Raw genomic sequence first — 19,230 nt, forward strand, 5'->3', positions numbered from 1 at the left:
CAAGATTGGCACAAAATCCTCAGGCTTCTGCTAGAAAGCTGAACATGAAGAGTAACGTCATCTTTCAGCATGACAATTACCCAAAGCATACATCCAAATCAACAAAGGAATGGCTTCACCAGAAGAAAACTACAATTTTGGAATGGGCCAGACCTGAATCTCATTGAAAATCTGTGGGGTGATCTGAAAAGGGCTGTGCACAGGAGATGCCTTCACAATAGGCCAGGTTTGGAGTGTTTTTGCAAAGAACAGTTTGTTGTTCAACAGAGTTGTACAGTTTATAGGTCACATTAAAGGTGGGAAAAGTTCTGAAATTATTTATCTTTGTCTCATTTTTTTTACACCACAGAAACCTGACACTTTACCAGGGGTGTAGTGTTTTTATATCCACTGTATCTTACAAATCAGTGAATCACATCTCTTATCCTCATATATAATATGGGTTCCATCCAAAGTGCAATAGTGTCCAATAAAAAAATAATATGTGTAAAAAACAGTGAAGCAACATACAAAGTAAATTACAATGAATATATAATAAACAATAAATATATAAAAAAAATAATAATAATAATTCCTGTGCACAGTGCCTTTAAGAAATGTCAAGTACCGCTCAGTCAAAACCATATTACATATCAACTCAGAAAACCTTCTCATATGATCAACTGATGTGACCTTTATCAAAAATAACAATAATATAAGTCCAAATTTAACTGTCCAATTCCAAGGTTACTTGTGCATTAAATATCCGTGTGGCTGTATCCAGTCAGTGAATGGGTGAAATCACTCCTGCTCCTCTCTTTGGGTCTACATTCATTAAATGGTTGCACCACTGCATGGGCAAGAGGCACTGTGTGTGAGTGTTTTCTTGGAGAAAAAACATCTGGTCTCTCCTTCCCCTCTTTACTCAGTGCAGTTAGTGGATATACTCATGTAGGGAAATAGATGCACATAAGAGATTTCTTATAGCTTGAATCCGTTTGGTGAATTTATTTACCATAACGCCAAAAATTCACAGTATTCAAGGAGAAAACAGGCATATAGGAAATACTATGTCCGGGGCGCTATGCGTTCTACAGGCCTAGGATAAATAACCGGAAGTGACACAAAGATGATCCAAGCCCCATCCTACATGTTTCCTCAGAGTGACATCACTCCGTTTATTTTTGTTTTTGAGTTTAGATATGTGTTGTGCTATCCCCATATAGCCGCTGCTTTAACTGGTTCTTTCCCAGGCAGTGCAGGGGTCACCAGTCACACAAGCAATAGTCCATTTACTCTGGCTCCAAAAAACAGTCTAGAGGTTGTCTTTTTGTAGTTTATTTCTTGTAGAACTTGAAATGGAAGAAGGATGAGGATCGTATGGGGTACTCAAGGCACACTGAATAGTAACAGGAGGACACTCTTGACTAGGCTAGGCTTTTCTGAGCAGTCTTTCTGCCAAGGGTTAATAGGAATGGGCAGAACTGGGACCCTCAGGAAGAGCTACTGATGGTGCTTATACTGCAAAAATAGCACACAGTCACTTGGATCTTGAACTCGGGTCTATTCTCAGTCTCTCTAGGACATCTGAACACCTCCAGTTTCCTTCAGACATGTATATGCTTCAGGATAGTTATTCAGTTCACCTTTCACCAGACACTCTTCGGTGAGGGAGTTGTTAATACTCACAATACCACAGGACTGCTGCACACCTTCCAGCTTCCACCGACCCTCTTCAGTTAGTCATCCAGACCAGATCCTTAGGTAGGTCTATTTAACCTGCCTAGCGATATTCCGGAGTCAGGCTCGGAGTGAATTTTACATACCAAAAGCGGTAACCCCAAGCCAGACTCGGGATCGCATTGCAGGATACAGGGGAAGTTACTTACCTTGTCCCTGGATCCTGCGATGTGTCCCCGCTGTGTGTGCGAGCTGTCATCTTGCTTGATTCACACACTGGTGACTGCCGAGTGCCACCGATCTCCGTTCCCGAGCGGCGAGACGCACGGGGCGGAGTTCGGCGCCAAATTCAAAAAAGTTAAAACACAGTATAGGTACAGTATACTGTAATCTTACAGATTACAGTACTGTATCAAATAATTACACATCCCCCTTGTCCCTAGTGGTCTGCCAAGTGTCCTGCATGCACTTTTATATAATAAAGACCGTTTTTTCTGCCTGGAAACTGGAAATTGTCCATAGCAACCAAAAAGTGTCGGTTTTATGTCAAAAGTGGTTTTAGACCAGCTATAAAATAGCGATAATAAATTAGAATCACTTGCAGAATTGAGCGATAGCGATTTGTGGGGAAATTCATCATCAAACACTGAAAGTAATGACAGCGACAATTCTGCAACTGAGCAAATTTCAGTGTTCTTGATTTAATTACATTATTGAATATTTTTTATTATAACTAGATTATTATTTGTTATAATTAGTTATTTATGCAAAGAAAGTTTGACAGGATTCCTCGACAAGGCTGACAAGAAACTCGTCGAGGAAAACAACGTTTCATTTACGACGAGATTCTCGGTCATGTGTACGAGGCCAACATGTTCTCTTTTTTTCTTGTCGAGATCCACGACAGTTTTCTCGACGAAAAACATACACACGACCGTTTTCCTCTGCGAAAAGGCTCTGCCAGCATTTTTCTTGATGGATTTTGTCGAGGAAAACAGTCGTGTGTACGAGGCCTGAAGCCCCATACACACTATCAGTTTTCCTGCAGGTTTTTCTCTTCGGATTTACCAAAACCATCTAATATGAGGTCAAATCTTAAGAGTTTCAATTTGTATGCAATCAGGCAGGCCCTTGCACTACATGGTTTTGGTAAACCTGAAGAGAAAAGCCTACAGGAAAACTGATGGTGTGTATGGGGCTTAAGAGGGCTGACACTTGTTATTTAATTCTGTCCATTTGTGGGGCTAATAGAATAATCAAGCCTTTGTTAAACAAATGGCACGGGAAGCTAAGCAATGCCATAAGAGACCAAGAGTACCAATGCCCCCCCCAAAACAAGTATATTCTCTTACGCAGTATACAATTGTCAGCTGTCACCTCTCCAAATTGGCTCCAAAAAAATCAATTTCTTCAAATTGTTAGCTCTTGTGGCTCAGCTGACCAGAGGCAAAAACTATGCACTGCATTATAGTTCCTTAATTTTAGCGGCAAACCTGCAAAGTTTTCTGCCAAAAGTTTGAGACTGACAAACTTAAATCCCTTGGTTTTGGTAAAATGGTTTTGGTAATAACTAGAATTCATTTTGGTTGAAAACATATGTGCATCGTTTTCTTATGCCTACTGTTATTAGTGATTTTTATTTGTGATTTTTCATTAAGTACAAAGATGTCATAGTTGAAAAAAAAAATAAAAAAAAAAAAAAAATATATATATATATATATATATGTATGTATGTATATATATATATATATATATATATATATATATATATATATATATATATATATATATATATATATATGTTGTTCCATACTAAGTCAATCATTTTGGCAAGAGGAGCACAATTTAGTGTTTTTTATAATGCACTGCAGCACAGAGATGTGAATCGTTTTTGGTGATAATTCTGTATTTGTTGCAGTTTTCTTCATAATGCACTGCATTATGTCACTGGGAGTCATTTAGATGTGAGCATAGCCCTAACTGTGATTACCTAGAAATATCTCAGTTCCGTGTAAGATTTCATGCCCTATTATGCTTTTACTGTACGTTACCCGTAAAATCTATGCAAGTGTCATGTCACACTTTAAAATGTTGTAGCTAAAATTGACACCTAAAACAACACTAATGCTACTTCAGAAAAGGAATACCCACTGTGACAACAATGCATGCAACTTTGTCCAATAAAAGGTTTATATTCTTAATTGTAATAACCTACCTCAACCAGTCAGAATTTACTACTGACATCAGTCCAGTTCAAAATAGATTTTAATTGGCTAGTGTAGGTTTCCTACATTTAAAGAGATGCTGTCACCTTGCCCATACAGAGCACAGTGAGAGTGTCTATGCTTTCTCCATGTTACTACATTACATGTGCTTCCTTGCTGTTTTCTGCTCTTTATCTTCTTTGGTGCTAAGATCAGCCATGCTAGTGACTCAGGATAAGCATAAACCTCACTTCCCCAGTCATGTGAATAGGCCTAGAGATTGGCTGCTATGCCTGGGCACTGTGGTGCTGGGTATTCTGGCACGCTTCAAAAGAGTAAGGTGAGTAGCATAGTGAACAGATGCTCCGTGTAGGGGCAGTTGCACTCATTTTCCCCAGAGCTTAGTAAATGTGGTGAAGCTTCACTTTGTAAAGTATACCCAATTAGGTGTAAGGGAAAAAAAACAGCATTATTGCTTGCACATAATTGGAAGATGGAAATAAGCAAAGCTTTACCACATTCACTAAGCTCTGGGGAAAGGGGATGCAACTGCACCTCCAAAATTCATAATCTATTTGCCTTTAGTAAATCAACCTCATATGTCTCTTTTGGTGTAAGAACTCATTATTGAATAAAGCAATTACTGTTTACAGCATTCCTGTTCCCCTAAAGCCTGGTACACACTATGGGGTTGATTTACTAAAGGCAAAAAGACTGTGCACTTTGCACATGCAGTTGCCCCAGAGCTTAGTAAATTAGCAGAGGCTCTGCTGAGCTCCATCATCCAATCATGTTCAAGCACAAATTCAGTTTTTTTTTTCTTGCCCATGATTGGTTGTTCTTTTCAAAGTGAAGCTTTACCTAATTTACTAAGCTCTGAAGCAACCAACTGCTCTTGTAGAGTGCAACTGCCCCCACAGCAAGCAGCTTGCTATGGGGCACCCGAGCCAAGCCACACTCCCTGTGTCCATTTAGACACAGAGTTGCGGCCCAGACCCACCCCCTTTCTTTCCTCATTGGCTGATTGACTTTAATTGACAGCAGCAGGGGCCAATAGCGCTGCGATGCTGTCTCAGCCAATGAGGAGGGGCGTTCCAGGCAGCCGAGACAATTCTGCAACATTGCTGGCTCTAAAGCAGGGCTTTCAAACTAGCGGCCATCCAGCTGTTGTGGAACTACCAGTCCCATCATGTTTCTGCATGTGGAAGTCATGTTTATATCTGTCAGCCATGCAATGCCTAATGGGACTTGTAGTTCTGCAACAGCTGGAGGCCGCCAATTGGACACCTGTGATCTAGAGGGACCTCAAGTAAGTATTTGGGGGGCTGAGGGGGGCTGCTGCACACCAAAGGCTTTTGCATAGAACACATTAAGATTTAAAAAAACTTCTGCCTCTGCATTATACATTTTTCTTATTCAATTTCCTTTAGATTCACCTTCATTTTTGTAGTACAAGGGCCTGTCTGATTGCAAACAAATTTAAAGTGTTTAGGTTTGACATCATATTATATGGTTTTGGTAAATTTAAAGGAAAATTATCCAAAAAAATGTATAATGTATGGCAAACCTAGAGCCTCAGTGCTAGTAGATGTTCTTGGCCATAGATTGGTAAAAAGCAGGGAAAGGGCTTATTTTAAGTGGAGACAGAGTTTATATCCGATTTCGAGCAGATGTTATAAGTATGTGGGTAGTGCAACGGGGATCAGGTGGCTGTCATTTAGTTCCAAAAGTCATTTGGCTAATGTAAATGTTAGTTTTGCACTTAAAACATGAAAGGTTCACTTTAAATTCAGAACTCCCCACCCTAATAGACATACAGTGTTTAACTGAAAATGTTTTATAGAATACCTTGAAAAATGCCTTGAATGTATTTGTCTAGGGTTGAATGAGCTACCAGGCAAATAATACTCATAATATTTTGAGCTCTTCTGCTTTTGTGCTGTAATGCAACCACGTTTTTCCAGTAGCTCTAATTTTGCTTGGGTCTCCCTAAATGTCTTAATTCATCTTTCTTTACAGTGTATATATAAGTGACAATAGGTTTGAGAACTGTATTTCATATAATAGGTTAGAGTCATTAACTGTATCTGCAGCAGTGGTGGGAATTGGAAAAGACAGATTAGTTAAGGTGTAACTTTTGTTAAGAAAAAAAAATTCTCTCTGGGTGATTTTTGTACATTGCAGGAATTTTTTCTAACTTACAGAACCAGGAAATGGCATTTCTGGGGGCTATTTTCCTTACACCATTGCTGTACAGAATGCTTCCAGATTGCCATATTATGTTTTTTATACATTTAAATTGTTTTACATTTTTAAAAATTATACCAGCTGCAACTTCAAATGGAAAGGTAATTTTTTATAGCGATAAAATACAAAAGGGCTTCCATAGTTTATTCTTTAATGAGAGTAGTGTTTTCCTTTTTAAGTCCTTCATGAGTTGAAAGTTTCATGTTGTCAGGTTCTGCGAGAATAATTAAATAATGAATTACTCTTGATTACTCTTGATTTGTAACAAATGTAGATCTCTTACACTGCATAGGGTCTGGAGACGATAAGTGGCAGAGTTTATCTTTCCTACTTGCCTTCTATTTAATATAATATCAGGCAGTTAAAGGCTTCTAATTATGGTTATTTTACAAAATCCTTGGCTTTTTTTATATCATAAAAAGGGAATATGCTGGATTGCATAGAATGCTGTCTTTAACTCCAAAACATAGGTTGTATCCTTCCGAACCATTTAAATGGACGTTTTGCCATTTAACCTGTAGTTTATAATCACCATAATGACTAGCAAATAATTAATATTATATGAGGTATACATGGTTAGTAAGTATTTTAGCTTCTTAATATTTAATTGAAAATGTATTATTGCTCATTTCCATAATATCCACATAATATCTAGCCGATCATAATCTAAGTTCTCTCTCAATATCACTAAATTGGATTTTGATCTATTAATTTTAAAGCCAGAAAACAATTGCCTTCATGAAAAAAGTTCTTGCAGTATATTTTCAGAAAATAATAATACAATGTACCCTTTGTTTCCAGAGGAAAAATCACTAGAAATGTTTGCAAGCCTTTAAATACCAAGGGATAATATATAGTATAGACATTCATTAAAAGAATAGTGTTAACATTAAATTAAAGTACTCTAAGTGCACCAAACACTTTCTCATAATTTAAAACTATGAGCATGTTGTTAGTGTTGGAGCCCGGGGGTTTATAAACAGCATTATTAGCCAATCTCATATTTTTTTTTTTTTTCAATATCAAATTCATCCTGTTCTCCAAGATTATGTATTGTTTATTACTGCTACACATAATTGTTGGTAAAATGTAATATCTAGATACGAAAGTGAGAGTATAATACTTAATATGCAGAGTTTTTACTGTTTCAAAAAAATTATGTAGAATAGAAGTGTTATGGGGTTTATTTCACTGTGCTTGTTACACATCCATAAACCAAAGGCAGCGTCCATAAGTGTCTTTTGACATACTTTGCAATTACAAAGGTTTCAAAACCATCTGAATCACAAACAAGTAGCTTCATCATTGCAGAAAAAAAATCCTTGCTAAACTAAACTACTGGACAAAAGTTGTTATTATTATTATTATTATACAGGATTTATATAGTGCCAACAGTTTACACAGTGCTTTACAATATAGCGGGGGAGAGTACAATTACAATACAGTTCAATACAGAATGAATCGGATAGCCCTGCTCATGGAGCTTACAATCTAAAGGGAGGAAGAGGTGGTACAAAAGGTGAGGATGTAGAGGATGATCTGATGGAGGTGACTCTGGTACAGTTCTTGGGTGTAGGTTCGGTAGACTTCCCTAAATAAGTGAGTTTTTAGGGATCGCCTAAATGCAGACAAGGTAGGGGCTGACCGGACATACTGGGGCAGGGAGTTCCAGAGGCTCTGGAGAAGTCCTGGAGGTGAGTATAGGACAAGGCAACAAGGAAGTTAGAGTGCAGGAAGTCTTAGGAGAAGCGGAGAGGACGATTTGGGCGATATCGGCAGATGAGGTTGGTGATGTAGCTGCTGGTAATGTTGTGGTTAGTATTTTAAGTTTGATACAGTGTGGTAGGGGAAGCCAGTGAAGGGATTGTCAGAAAGGAGCAGCAGTCATGAATCGGTTAGTAAGTTATGTGTTCCAAGTAACTTTGAAGGGTGATTTAGATTGTTTGATAGAAGAGGGTAACTAAGAGGTTTAGTGCTAAATGTGTTGAATAACAATAGATATACTCTTCAAACATTTTTACAGTTCATTTGTAATCAATAACAATATTACCTTGTTTACCTCTAGAATTAATAAAGGCTGTATTTCTACAGGAGATCCTAAAGGGACGTCTGTGACTTGTTCCTGGCTGGGAACTGGCTGCATCCTTGGTTAGTGGCAAGTTTTGGAATCATAGAAAAGACTGACATTGAGATAAGTTGGAGAAGTCAATCCTAGTGCACCAGATTTCCATGAATTTGTCATTCCCGTAGGCTAGCAGTTAGTTACTTCATTCTCATAGTTTGATTATCCTCACAGTTCATTCCCTAATATTGGGAATTTTTGTTGACCTTCAATGCTTAGAGATCAGACCTTGGTCTGCAGATAAGGGGAATCTGAGGAGGCCTTTTGTTGTTGAGTCAACTGATCCAGATTTGGTGGACAGTAAAGCCACTTCTGTGGTCTCTGGCCAAGCAGCATCTATAATTTGATGATATAATTGAGGAAAGATCCCTAATAGGGACCAATGTGAGTGCAGGTCCACCAAATATGGATCATGGTACCACTCAATTCTTCGCATCTCCAACAACTGTTGCAAATCCATTGGAACATCATGGATAACTTACTGTAGCAGTGCATCTGTACCACCTGGTTAATAGCTTGTTGTTCCTTTCTTGTGTTTAGCTCGCTATGATTGACTTAACGGTCAGAAAAAAAGGGTTTTCTCACAGTTTTCTTTTGAGATGGAATGACCCATTTCCCTCTCCCAGTCTCTGAGCAGGGAAGCATTTTTAAGCTTGCCATAGATGCCTGGTTCAGCAGGGACCGGCCAAGAATTGAACCATGTTTGGGCAAGCTAAATGTACCCAAGTTGTTTGAATGATCATTATATAATTCAAAGAAGTGCAGCGCTACAATAATAACACTGTGAAAAATTCATAAGTGAAATCAAAATAGAAAAAACTTTGTGCAGAGTCCCATCCAAATAATCACAGAAAGTCCATATGAGGGTTTATGTTTCAAATTGTTGTAAAAGGAAAATCCACAAAGTTGAAAGATGTCACCAATCTTCCCAAATAATTTGTGTTATAGAAAAACACCAAGTGATGTGGTAGCCTGCTTACCAGAGAGCCACGACTGCAAATCACAGTCTCACCAAGACTAGGGATATTGGTCTCCCCACAAACCAGTCAGGATACAACCGCCAATATTCCAAGGGTAACTTAAAATGAAAGGACAGAGATCTTCATAGTGCAATATGTTGAATCAGAGATACGTTTAATAAGGTAGTTTAAACACTTACAGAAACAATGTTAAAGTATGGCATTAATGTCGTGGGAGCAGCGGCATCCCCATATGTTTCTCCTTGCTTCCTGTGTGCTCGTAACACCACCTCTCGATGGACGGAACGTGATGACGTCACCGACACCCTATGTACGTTTCGTCACTAACAGACTGGTAGAACAATTTGAAAGATAAACCCTCATATGAACTTTCTGTGATTTTTTGGATGGGACTTTGCACAAAGTTTTTTCTATTTTGATTTCACTTATGAATTTTTCACGGAATTATATATTTTTTCTGGGGTTTGATATATTTTTTTCACTTTTTTATTTCACATCCCTTTTTATTATCACATGAGTTATTTTTGTAGCGCTGCACTTCTTTGAATTATATATTGGTTGTAAGTTTCCTAGTGCTGGACTTTTAGTGCTAGCTGCTTCATTCACAAATACATTTTTTATTTATTCATATTTATTTATATCTATGACACATAAGTAAGTTTACTTTTTTTAGGGCTGCGTCAGCCTTAGGGCTTTTTTATACTATCTTTGTTTGAATGATCAACCTGGGTATAACCAGCCTGTCGTATTTTACATGTGATTAGTACTATAGGCTGTTATAGACGCTAGCCGTAATCACTGTGTTCTCCCGTTGGGGACACCTCTGTCCCCCTGCCGGGAGAACACCATGGCTCAACATTGACTGTTGATGGAAAGAAAACCGCTCCATATATGGCTTTCTAAACTTTCACTGGATTTCAGCTATAAGAATAGTAGAGCTATAAGTTACAGATAAAAGTTCATGGGCACATGGAGTCAGGTTTAATGTCCAGTCTTCATTAAATTATCAGGAAAAAATACACTTCATTAAAGTGTCAGGCCCCGTACACACGGCCGAGGAACTCGACGTGCCAAACACATCGAGTTCCTCGGCCAGTTCAGCCCTGAAGCCGCCGAGGAGCTCGGCGGGCCGAGAGCTCCCATAGAACAACGAGGAAATAGAGAACATGTTCTCTATTACCTCGTCGAGCTCCTCGTCGGCTTCCTCGGCCAAAAGTGTACACACGGCCGGGTTTCTCGGCAGAATTCAGCCAGAAACTCGGTCGGAAGCTGAATTCTGCCGAGGAAACTGGTCGTGTGTATGGGGCCTCAGGCTTAAAGCAGAACTCCATGCATATTTTTTTTCTGTGTTTCTAACCAATAGTTATTTTCCAGAGGTATATCCCATGGTTGGATTGCCATTCTGTCTTTTGATATCTAAATTTTAGATTTATGTGTACTTTCAACTAGCTTTTGATTGCAAAAATTACTGAAGGGGTCAAGACAATTTACGTACCAATGCTGTGTGTTTATATTTACATGACAAGTGCTCTTGGATTGCCTTTATCTTTTTTGTGATTGAAAGTTGATTGCAAGTGGTTAAAGACTGTCTTTGTGTATGGCCAGCAAGATAAAAAGGAAAAAAGGACCTTGATATTCAGCTACCTGGATAACTGTCCAAGGCCATATATTATATTTGTACATTATTTGTATAAATTCTTTTCCTAAGTGGATCCTTTTTAACATTGATTTTCTGTCTTTAGCTGCATGCAGTCATTTTGTAATACAAACTATTTTTCAGTTCGCAAGGAGGAATACAATAGTACATTTACGGGCTGCTTGCACATAGCATTACTAACAAACATTAACAACCTTGACGAATGTTGTCACACTTTTCTTTCAGTGTATGTAGTGCTGTTTTCTTCAGTGTAATAACATTGGTGTCATGGACTAAAAACCTTTGGATATTCACTTTGGAAAAAAAATTACAGTGGCACAGCATAAAAAAATTAATTAGGGCTGAGCTACTGTAAAAAGCAAGTAGTAAATATACGCTGACTAAACACCATTTGCTCCAAATTTTAATACAGTAGATCTTCTGTAGCATCCCTTTTTTCACATATGACCTAATGGTATGGTAGAACATTATTAATAATAATATTAAATAAATAAAAGCAAAGTCGGGAACTGTCTCTGTCTCAAAAAATGTAGGCAACATGATTTTGGTTGGATCATTTTAGAATATGAAATACAAATGTAGTATTTGTTAGAGGAAGTGTAAATAATGTTTTTACATGTCTTCTTTGCATAAGAAAATCATAAAAATAAAGGGGCTTGGACCTAATTTTAGGATATTGCGTGGTACCATGTACACTAATCCTTTATGCTCCTGACCCAACTGTGCATCCAGAATCACTAGTTTATAGCACAGATACAACCAGGGACGGACTGACAACTCATGGGGCCCCAGGGCAATAGGAGATTATGGGGCCCCTGGGCAAAAGGAGATTATGGGGCCCCCAGGCAGTATACACACACACACATACAGTATACATACACAGTATACACACACAGACACACAATATACACACTGAAAAGGTACTGGAGAGGTGGGGCAGCTATAATCTTGGGATTTTTTAAAAACACAGATTTTTACATACTGTCCCTGGTTTTACTCAGGCTGGCAACCCTGATGGGGCCCTCGGGCAGTGGCCGAGTGCCTGAATGGTCAGTCTGTCCGCCCCTGAATACAACCCAATATAGATAAATTTATTTAAACCACATACAGCTGTTTAAGGCTTGTTGGCCATTATGAGTGTAGTGAATAGAAACAATGGTTTGAAACACAAGATAATAACCAGAGATGTTATGGTGAGTTGGGCCCAAAACAACCATAAAGCCCTTCAGTAAACCAGTGTGAAGCACAGTGAAGCCTTTTCAAAACACAAGAAGGTTTCACTGTAATTTGTACTGGTTTAGTGGAGGGTTTTTATGTTCACCCTTCCGTAACATGTCTGGTTATATGTACTTGTTTTGTTAATGAGTGGACTAAAAACCAGGAGGAGAGACAAAAGGACCAGCCACTCGACCAGCTGTGTAAACTGTGGTTGTTAAATAGCATAATCGTTATTGGACATAATCAAAGAAATAATCATTTGGAAGTGAAAATGAATTGAGTTGGTCAACATCCATCCTATGTTGCAAGTTATATTTTTCATTATGTCTTCATATGTTAAACTTAAAAGTCTGAAATAATAAAAAATACACAAAGTCACTGATTGCCATTGGGACACAGCGATATGCATGCAAACTTGTATTATTATTTTTTCTTAAAAATATGAGGTGTGTACAGAAAGTAATGAGAATGTTATTTAAAAAAATATTTTACAATTGAACATTGTCACCTTCAACGTATGCAACTTGTGAGTGTACACAACACTCCCAGTGATTTTTCTATTCTTCATAGCATACCTGGAAGTCTTCAAGTGGGATGGAGTGAAGCCTCGTACACACGATCAGTCCATCCGATGAGAACGGTCTGATGTACCGTTGTCGGTTAACCGATGAAGCTGACTGATGATCCGTCGCGCCCACACACCATAGGTTAAATAACCGATCGTGTCAGAACGCGGTGACGTAAAACACAATGACGTGCTGAAAAAAACAAAGTTCAATGCTTCCAAGCATGCGTCGACTTGATTCTGAGCATGCGTGGATTTTTAACCGATGGTTGTGCCTACTAACAATCGGTTTTGACCTATCGGTTAGGAATCCATCGGTTAAATTTAAAGCAAGTTGTCTTTTTTTTTAACCAATGGTTAAATAACTTATGGGGCCCACACACGATCGGTTTTGACCGATGAAAACGGTCCATCAGACCGTTGTCCTCTTTCAACTGTGACTGATGGCTCAATGATTGCAGAGGTAATGGGAATTACCAAGTCAATTGTTCATGAAATGGTGACTCAGGATTTAAACATGAGAAAAGACACCAGTAGTATGGATAATGTCCAAAGAGCCACTACACAGGCTATGAACGCCATCCCACTTGAAGATTTCCAGGGATGTTATGAAGAATGGAACACTCACAAGGTGCATACGTTGAAGGAGACATTGTTCAATTGTAAAAATTTTCAATAAAATCATTTTTAAAATATCCTCCTTACTTCCTGCACACACCTTGTATATAGCCCCTTTCACCAACATTTACATAGCACTTTTCACTCAACAGCACACAACAATTCTGCAACACATTTAAATGTAATAGTATCCGATGACAGTAATGAAACTGAGTTCCTTTAAGCACAATATGCTAGCTGGAAACAAATACAAGTGTGCAATCTGTAATGTAATTGTAGTTATACATTTCATGGACATTAACAATAAGAAATCTGTAATATAAAATTACGAATTAGGGCTGCTGTGGGAAAATCTACAGTGTTCTCACTCTAAATGATGGTATAGTAATGCAATGACACATTTGCCATTTATGTGAAAATAAAAAATAAAATACGTGTACACAATCTATGTCTGCATATGGAAGCAGTAAAACGAAAAATAAAAATAAAAAAAATAGTTGGGACAAATTTATGTTACCCGGCATATCAGCGATATCAGGTACAGCAATTTGACTTCAATACTTGGACTTGGTTGTCCCAAAAAGTGGCAACTTTTCTGGAGAAAGTTGCCAATAAAAATAATAAGCTCTCAAAACCTTGCAGGTTTTTTAAGTTGTATGTAAAGCCCTTTATTAATTGTTGTTTTATTTATTTATTATTTTTTGAGGCAAGCCAATGTCAACTGCCCCAGTCTATTACTAGCATTTAGAATAAGGTGCACATAGAAATGCATATTCCCAGAGCACAAAGAATTTCCCAGCACACTTACCAGCTAGATAGCAGCAACAACAACACAAATAACAGGGCAGTGCAGCTTCCACAAATATTTACAAATGTTGTGCAATTTAAACCCCTGTTTTTAACACAAGTTATTAGACAATATATTTATTTTGCTGTCTAGAAAAATGTGCTGATGATTATTTTTTGTGTTATATATTTTTTTATAAACGCACATGCTGAGAAGCAAGTTATGAGACGGGAGCACTCATTCTGGTAAAACTAGCGTTTGTAATGGAGATAGCACATTCGTCACACTGTAACAGGCTGAAAAGCACGAAGACTGAAAAGTGCGAATCGTCTCTCCCCAAACTTTTACTAACACAAAATCAGCAAAAGCAGCCCCAAGGGTGGCGCCATCCGAATGGAACTTCCCCTTTATAGTGCCGTGGTATGTGTTGAACATCACCGCACTTTGCTCGAGCATTTTTTTTCACAATCGTGTGTAGGCAAGGCAGGCTTGACAAGAATCACGTCGAAAAAAAACATTAGAGTTTAAAGATTAGTGTTTTCATTGGTTTTGGAAAAATAGTAGTTCCTTAAAGTAGTTGTAAAGTCAGAAGATTTTTTTATCTTAATGGATAGCTGAGCCCCTCTCTCTCCAGCGATGTCCACGAGTGTCTCAGCCGTCCGGGACTCTCCTTCTAATTGGCTGAGACACACCAGCGGCGCTATTGGATTCCACTGCTGTCAATCAAAGTTAGCCAATCAGGAGAGAGAGGGGTTGAGGCCAAACCAGGGCTCCATATCTGAATGGACACAGGGAGCTTTGACTCGGCTCGGGTGCCCCCATAGCAAGCTGTATGCTATGGAGGCACTGGACAGAGGGAGGGGCCAGGGGAGCCAAAGAGGAACCTGAGAAGTGGAGGATCTGTGCTGCCTTGTGCAAAACCATTACACAGAGTAGGTAAGTATAATATTTTTGTTATTTTTAGAGAAAAAAAATAGACCTTACAGTCACTTTAGGTAAATACTGACTTCTTGAATGGCATGGAAACACTTTTTTGTTTTTGTGTGTGTCTAGGTTTCCATTGTTTTTCTTTAAAATAGGTTTACTTGAAATATATACATATTATACCATAATCCAAAGATTTAAATAAATGATAATCTATACTTTTTTCTCTTTTTCTAGATTCATCTTCATGTGTAATAGATGAAAACCGCTACTGCAATGATCCAATTCATTCTAGAGCCTGGAAATATCTCTGTGCACTACTGTGAACTTTGGTATACAAAAATTGTTTGTACTCTTGCAATGTAAGGATAACAATTTTATCCTAATGGATCATTGGTGGATTATGTACTGCATTTCTATGTGGATTATTTGTACTTTTGCTGCTTATGGACCTCATTGCATATCAGGATGAAGAAGATTTATTGCTTCCCTTAAATGTGAGGATGGTACGGCGAGGACTTCTGAGTTGGTTTTCCCGGGTGGGGATCCTTCTCGTCTGTCTTTGCTGTATAGTTTCTGTATTGTATATGTTAGCATGCACTCCTAGAGCTGAAGATGAACAGCTCACACTTCCCCGAATTAATAGCCCTACTGGGAAAGAAGGCTACCATGCTATCTTGCAGGAGCGTGAGGAAGAACATCGGAATTATATTACCAGTCTGAAAAAACAAATAGCCCAATTAAAAGATGAGCTTCAAGAACGCAGTGAACAGCTCAAAAGTGTTCAAGGTCACTACACTGATTCCCTCACTGTGACCTTTGACCATGCCAGTCCTGAGAAGACACAGACAGACCTTTTAGACTTTCTACATTCCCAGGTCAACAAGGCTGAAGTACATAATGGTGTAAAGGTTCCCACTGAATATGCTGCTATTCCATTTGATAGCTTCACTATGCAGAAAGTGTACCAGCTAGAAACAGGACTTACACGCCACCCAGAAGAAAAGCCTGTAAGGAAAGACAAACGGGATGAGCTATCAGAAGCCATTGAGGTGGCAGTGAACATGCTGAACAGTCCTGAGGATGGAACCAATGCACATAGACGAATATACACTTCAGCCAATTTTATTGAAGGTAAGCAGTTCTAATAATTATGCAAAAATTTCCCATTTTTTCAAATGACAGTTTGGCCTTTGTTTTTGCTATTTCATTAATGTTCAATATGTTGGTTGGCCTGGTTTACTATGCTCATGTGTACTGTGTATCCTCCCTAAAGCATACACTATGGCAATTCTACTTTTGTCATGTTTTTGCAGTCACATAAGTGCTCACGTAATGCTGTATTGTTCCTGCGTGACAGACACATATAAGATAGCTCTAAAGACAGAAGAGGAAATTTTACTATAAATTTGGGAAAACAAGCATTTAGATGGTATATGTTTGGAACATGTACTATATTGCAAACTGCATGCACATGCTGCAGCTGTCCCCCACTGGCTGGGGTTACTGAACGATCAAAAACAACTAATCGCTCTAGTTTACGGTCTTTAATGACAGTTGCGTGGTTATGGAACACTGTACCCAAATGAAATTTGTAGAATTTTTTTGAGATCAAGAGTTTTCTTTTGGTAGCGTTTAATGACCACTGAGGTTTTTTTTTTTTTTCTAAACAAATGAAAAAATACAGAATTTTTCTTAATTTCTGTTATAAAATGTTGTTAAAAAGCAATTTTTCTTCTTCACTGATAGGCTGCACTGATGGGCACTGATGAGGCTGCACTGATGACCACTAATAAGACAGCACTGACAGCACTAAGACAGCACTGATGGGCACCGATAAGCTGCCCTGATGTGCACCCATGGGTACTGATGAAGAGGCACTGATGAGGCTGCACTGATAAGTCGTCATTGATAGACGGCACTGATTTTCTGCACTGATGGGCACGGATATGCTGCACTGATGGGCTGGCACTGTTTATCAGGACACTGATGATCAGTGCTCTGATTATCAGTGTAAATGCCCCCTGTGACAGGAAAGCCAGTTATCGGCTTTCCTTTCCTCACACAGTGACAGTGCTCAGAAAAGGAACATGTTTACATGGGATCGCTGTGTTATTACCTCTTTACCCTAATCGGTAATGCACTGTATCCGAGGGAGACACGGCTCACCACTGATCACTGCACTGCGCACCCCCGGGGCGAGCGGCATGACCAGGAGGACGTCATATGACGTCCACACAGAAGAAGTGTCCCACGCGGCCTAAAGCTGAACTGATAAATCATGGACTTGTTAAAGTCAGAGGTAGTCTGTCTATTTACATTGTTAAATTATAAACTAGTGCAGTGCTGGTATATAATTCAGCAATGTATTGTCACCAAAATGACATAGAAGCCCCCTACCCTTTTAAAGCACTGTTGTCCCAATTTTAAAGTACAAGGGTCAATTTTCAACCTTTGTGTGCCACTCCCTTCTAGGGGAATGAGTACATTGGTACCCCTTACCTTTTCCCACAAAGAGTTCATGCTAAAAAACGGCAACAGTGAAAAAAAAATCCTATATCCCTTTAGGTTCACACTGATGCCATGTGTCAAACGTAGAAAATGTCCCACACCACATTGCAATTGCACTGCGTTCATGCGATTTGCTGCGGGTTTCAGTGTTAAATTAACAACACCCCAAAATAGCTTTCAAAACAAGTGCCATTGCCAGAATCGGATCATATGGGTGTGAACATCCATGCAATGCGATTCAGGCGCAACAAAAAAATAGGGTCCTGCATCATTTTGGTGCAGATACAATGTGATTTGAGCCATACAAAATGCGGTGCAATTCATGTGCGAATCACATTCGGTGTCCTGCAACGCACAAGTGTGAACCCAGGCTAAATAAAAAAAAAAAAAACATGTGATAAGGTAAACTAAAATTAAACCTTCCAGCAAAAATACATTATGCCCTATTTTAATCCTAACATGTATAAAAGCTGACCTTTTTATTAAAGATTTGTTATTTATATTTTTTCCTTTTTGACCCATCCTCGGCCTCCTGGGATACTGATGTCACATATTCCAGAAGCTATTAGCTTTTCCACAGCATAGGAATATGTATCTGATACCACACCAGCAGGGGGTTGGCTGCCACACTCCCACTGCTAAATGACAGATTTCCACTTGCAGTAATTTAACTTTACTGGTGGAAATCCCTGGTGATGTTATTGACCAAGTTTGATTAATAAAGTTGCAAGGGATTCCTGGACATATTACCACAGCCTGAAATTTGTAATTTAGCAATGGCAGTGCTCCATGTACATATCGACAGATCACAATTGAAGTGGGTCACTTGACTGGATGTCTTGTTGGATATATCAGTGTTTTTTTTTGTTTTTTTTTTACGTTTAAAGTAGTTATAAAAGGCATTTTATTTTATCATAAAATAATTAACATGTTATACTTGACTGCTCTGTGCAGTGGTATCGACCCTCCTTTTCTGGGGTTCTCTGACGAGACTCTCTGCTTCTCCTCTTCTCTGTGTCTCTGCTTAGCAAGCTGTGTGCTATGGGGGCAAATGTGTGGGCGCACTCCTGAGCCAGAATGTGTACATCAATGGACACACACACCCTTGCTTTGTTGTGTCCCCCGCTCCCTCCTAATGGGGTTTGACTGACAGCAGCAAGAGTCTATGGCTGCTTTCAGTGATGCCTGTGAGAGCAGAGGAAAGGGAATAGATGCAGCCAGACACAGCCTTGGATCCATACAGGTAAGCGTTTCGGTGAAGGGGATCACAGCAAATGGTAAAAAGTTTTTTATCCAAATGCTGCAAATGCATTAACTCTTTGTGGAAATGTGTAAGGTAAGGGCTATTAATGTACCTCTGGACTCATTCTCCTGTGAACAAGCAAATATTTGGTCACTTTGTTATTATGACGGGGGCTTCCAGATTCCACCCTAATTCCCCTGTAATTTTACTACTATCCCCACCTCCTTTTTGGACCACACAGGGGTGAGGAAAAGACCCATGTCCCTTAACAATGGGAAAGGGTTACTTTGCAAGATGGCGGATTTTCTTTCTCCCCTAAAAAGGTATCTCCCCATTGTTGAAAGACATGTGGCCTAGTATAGTACAGGAAGAAGGGTATACTCACTCTCCTCCCCTCCCTGGCCACCTAAGCTGCATAACCAATTTAATACAGGGCTTTTTCACCCCCTTCCTGCCCAGACCAATTTTTAGTTTTCAGCGCTGTTGCACTTTGAA

The 19,230-nt window shown here is 39.0% G+C and overlaps 1 protein-coding gene across 2 annotated transcripts in view; it reads left to right on the forward strand.

Moving 5' to 3' along the window:
• CSGALNACT1 (chondroitin sulfate N-acetylgalactosaminyltransferase 1) overlaps positions 1–19,230 on the forward strand; it is a 425,829-nt gene that overhangs the window by 257,206 nt on the left and 149,393 nt on the right. For both annotated transcript variants that reach the window (XM_040325277.1, XM_040325271.1), the window contains exon 4: positions 15,219–16,115. In XM_040325277.1, coding sequence (XP_040181211.1) covers positions 15,428–16,115 — 688 coding nt within the window. In that variant the 5' untranslated portion in view covers positions 15,219–15,427. The remainder of the gene's footprint in view (positions 1–15,218; positions 16,116–19,230) is intronic.

Source organism: Rana temporaria, chromosome 1 (assembly GCF_905171775.1).
Source record: "Rana temporaria chromosome 1, aRanTem1.1, whole genome shotgun sequence".
NCBI lineage: Eukaryota > Metazoa > Chordata > Amphibia > Anura > Ranidae > Rana > Rana temporaria.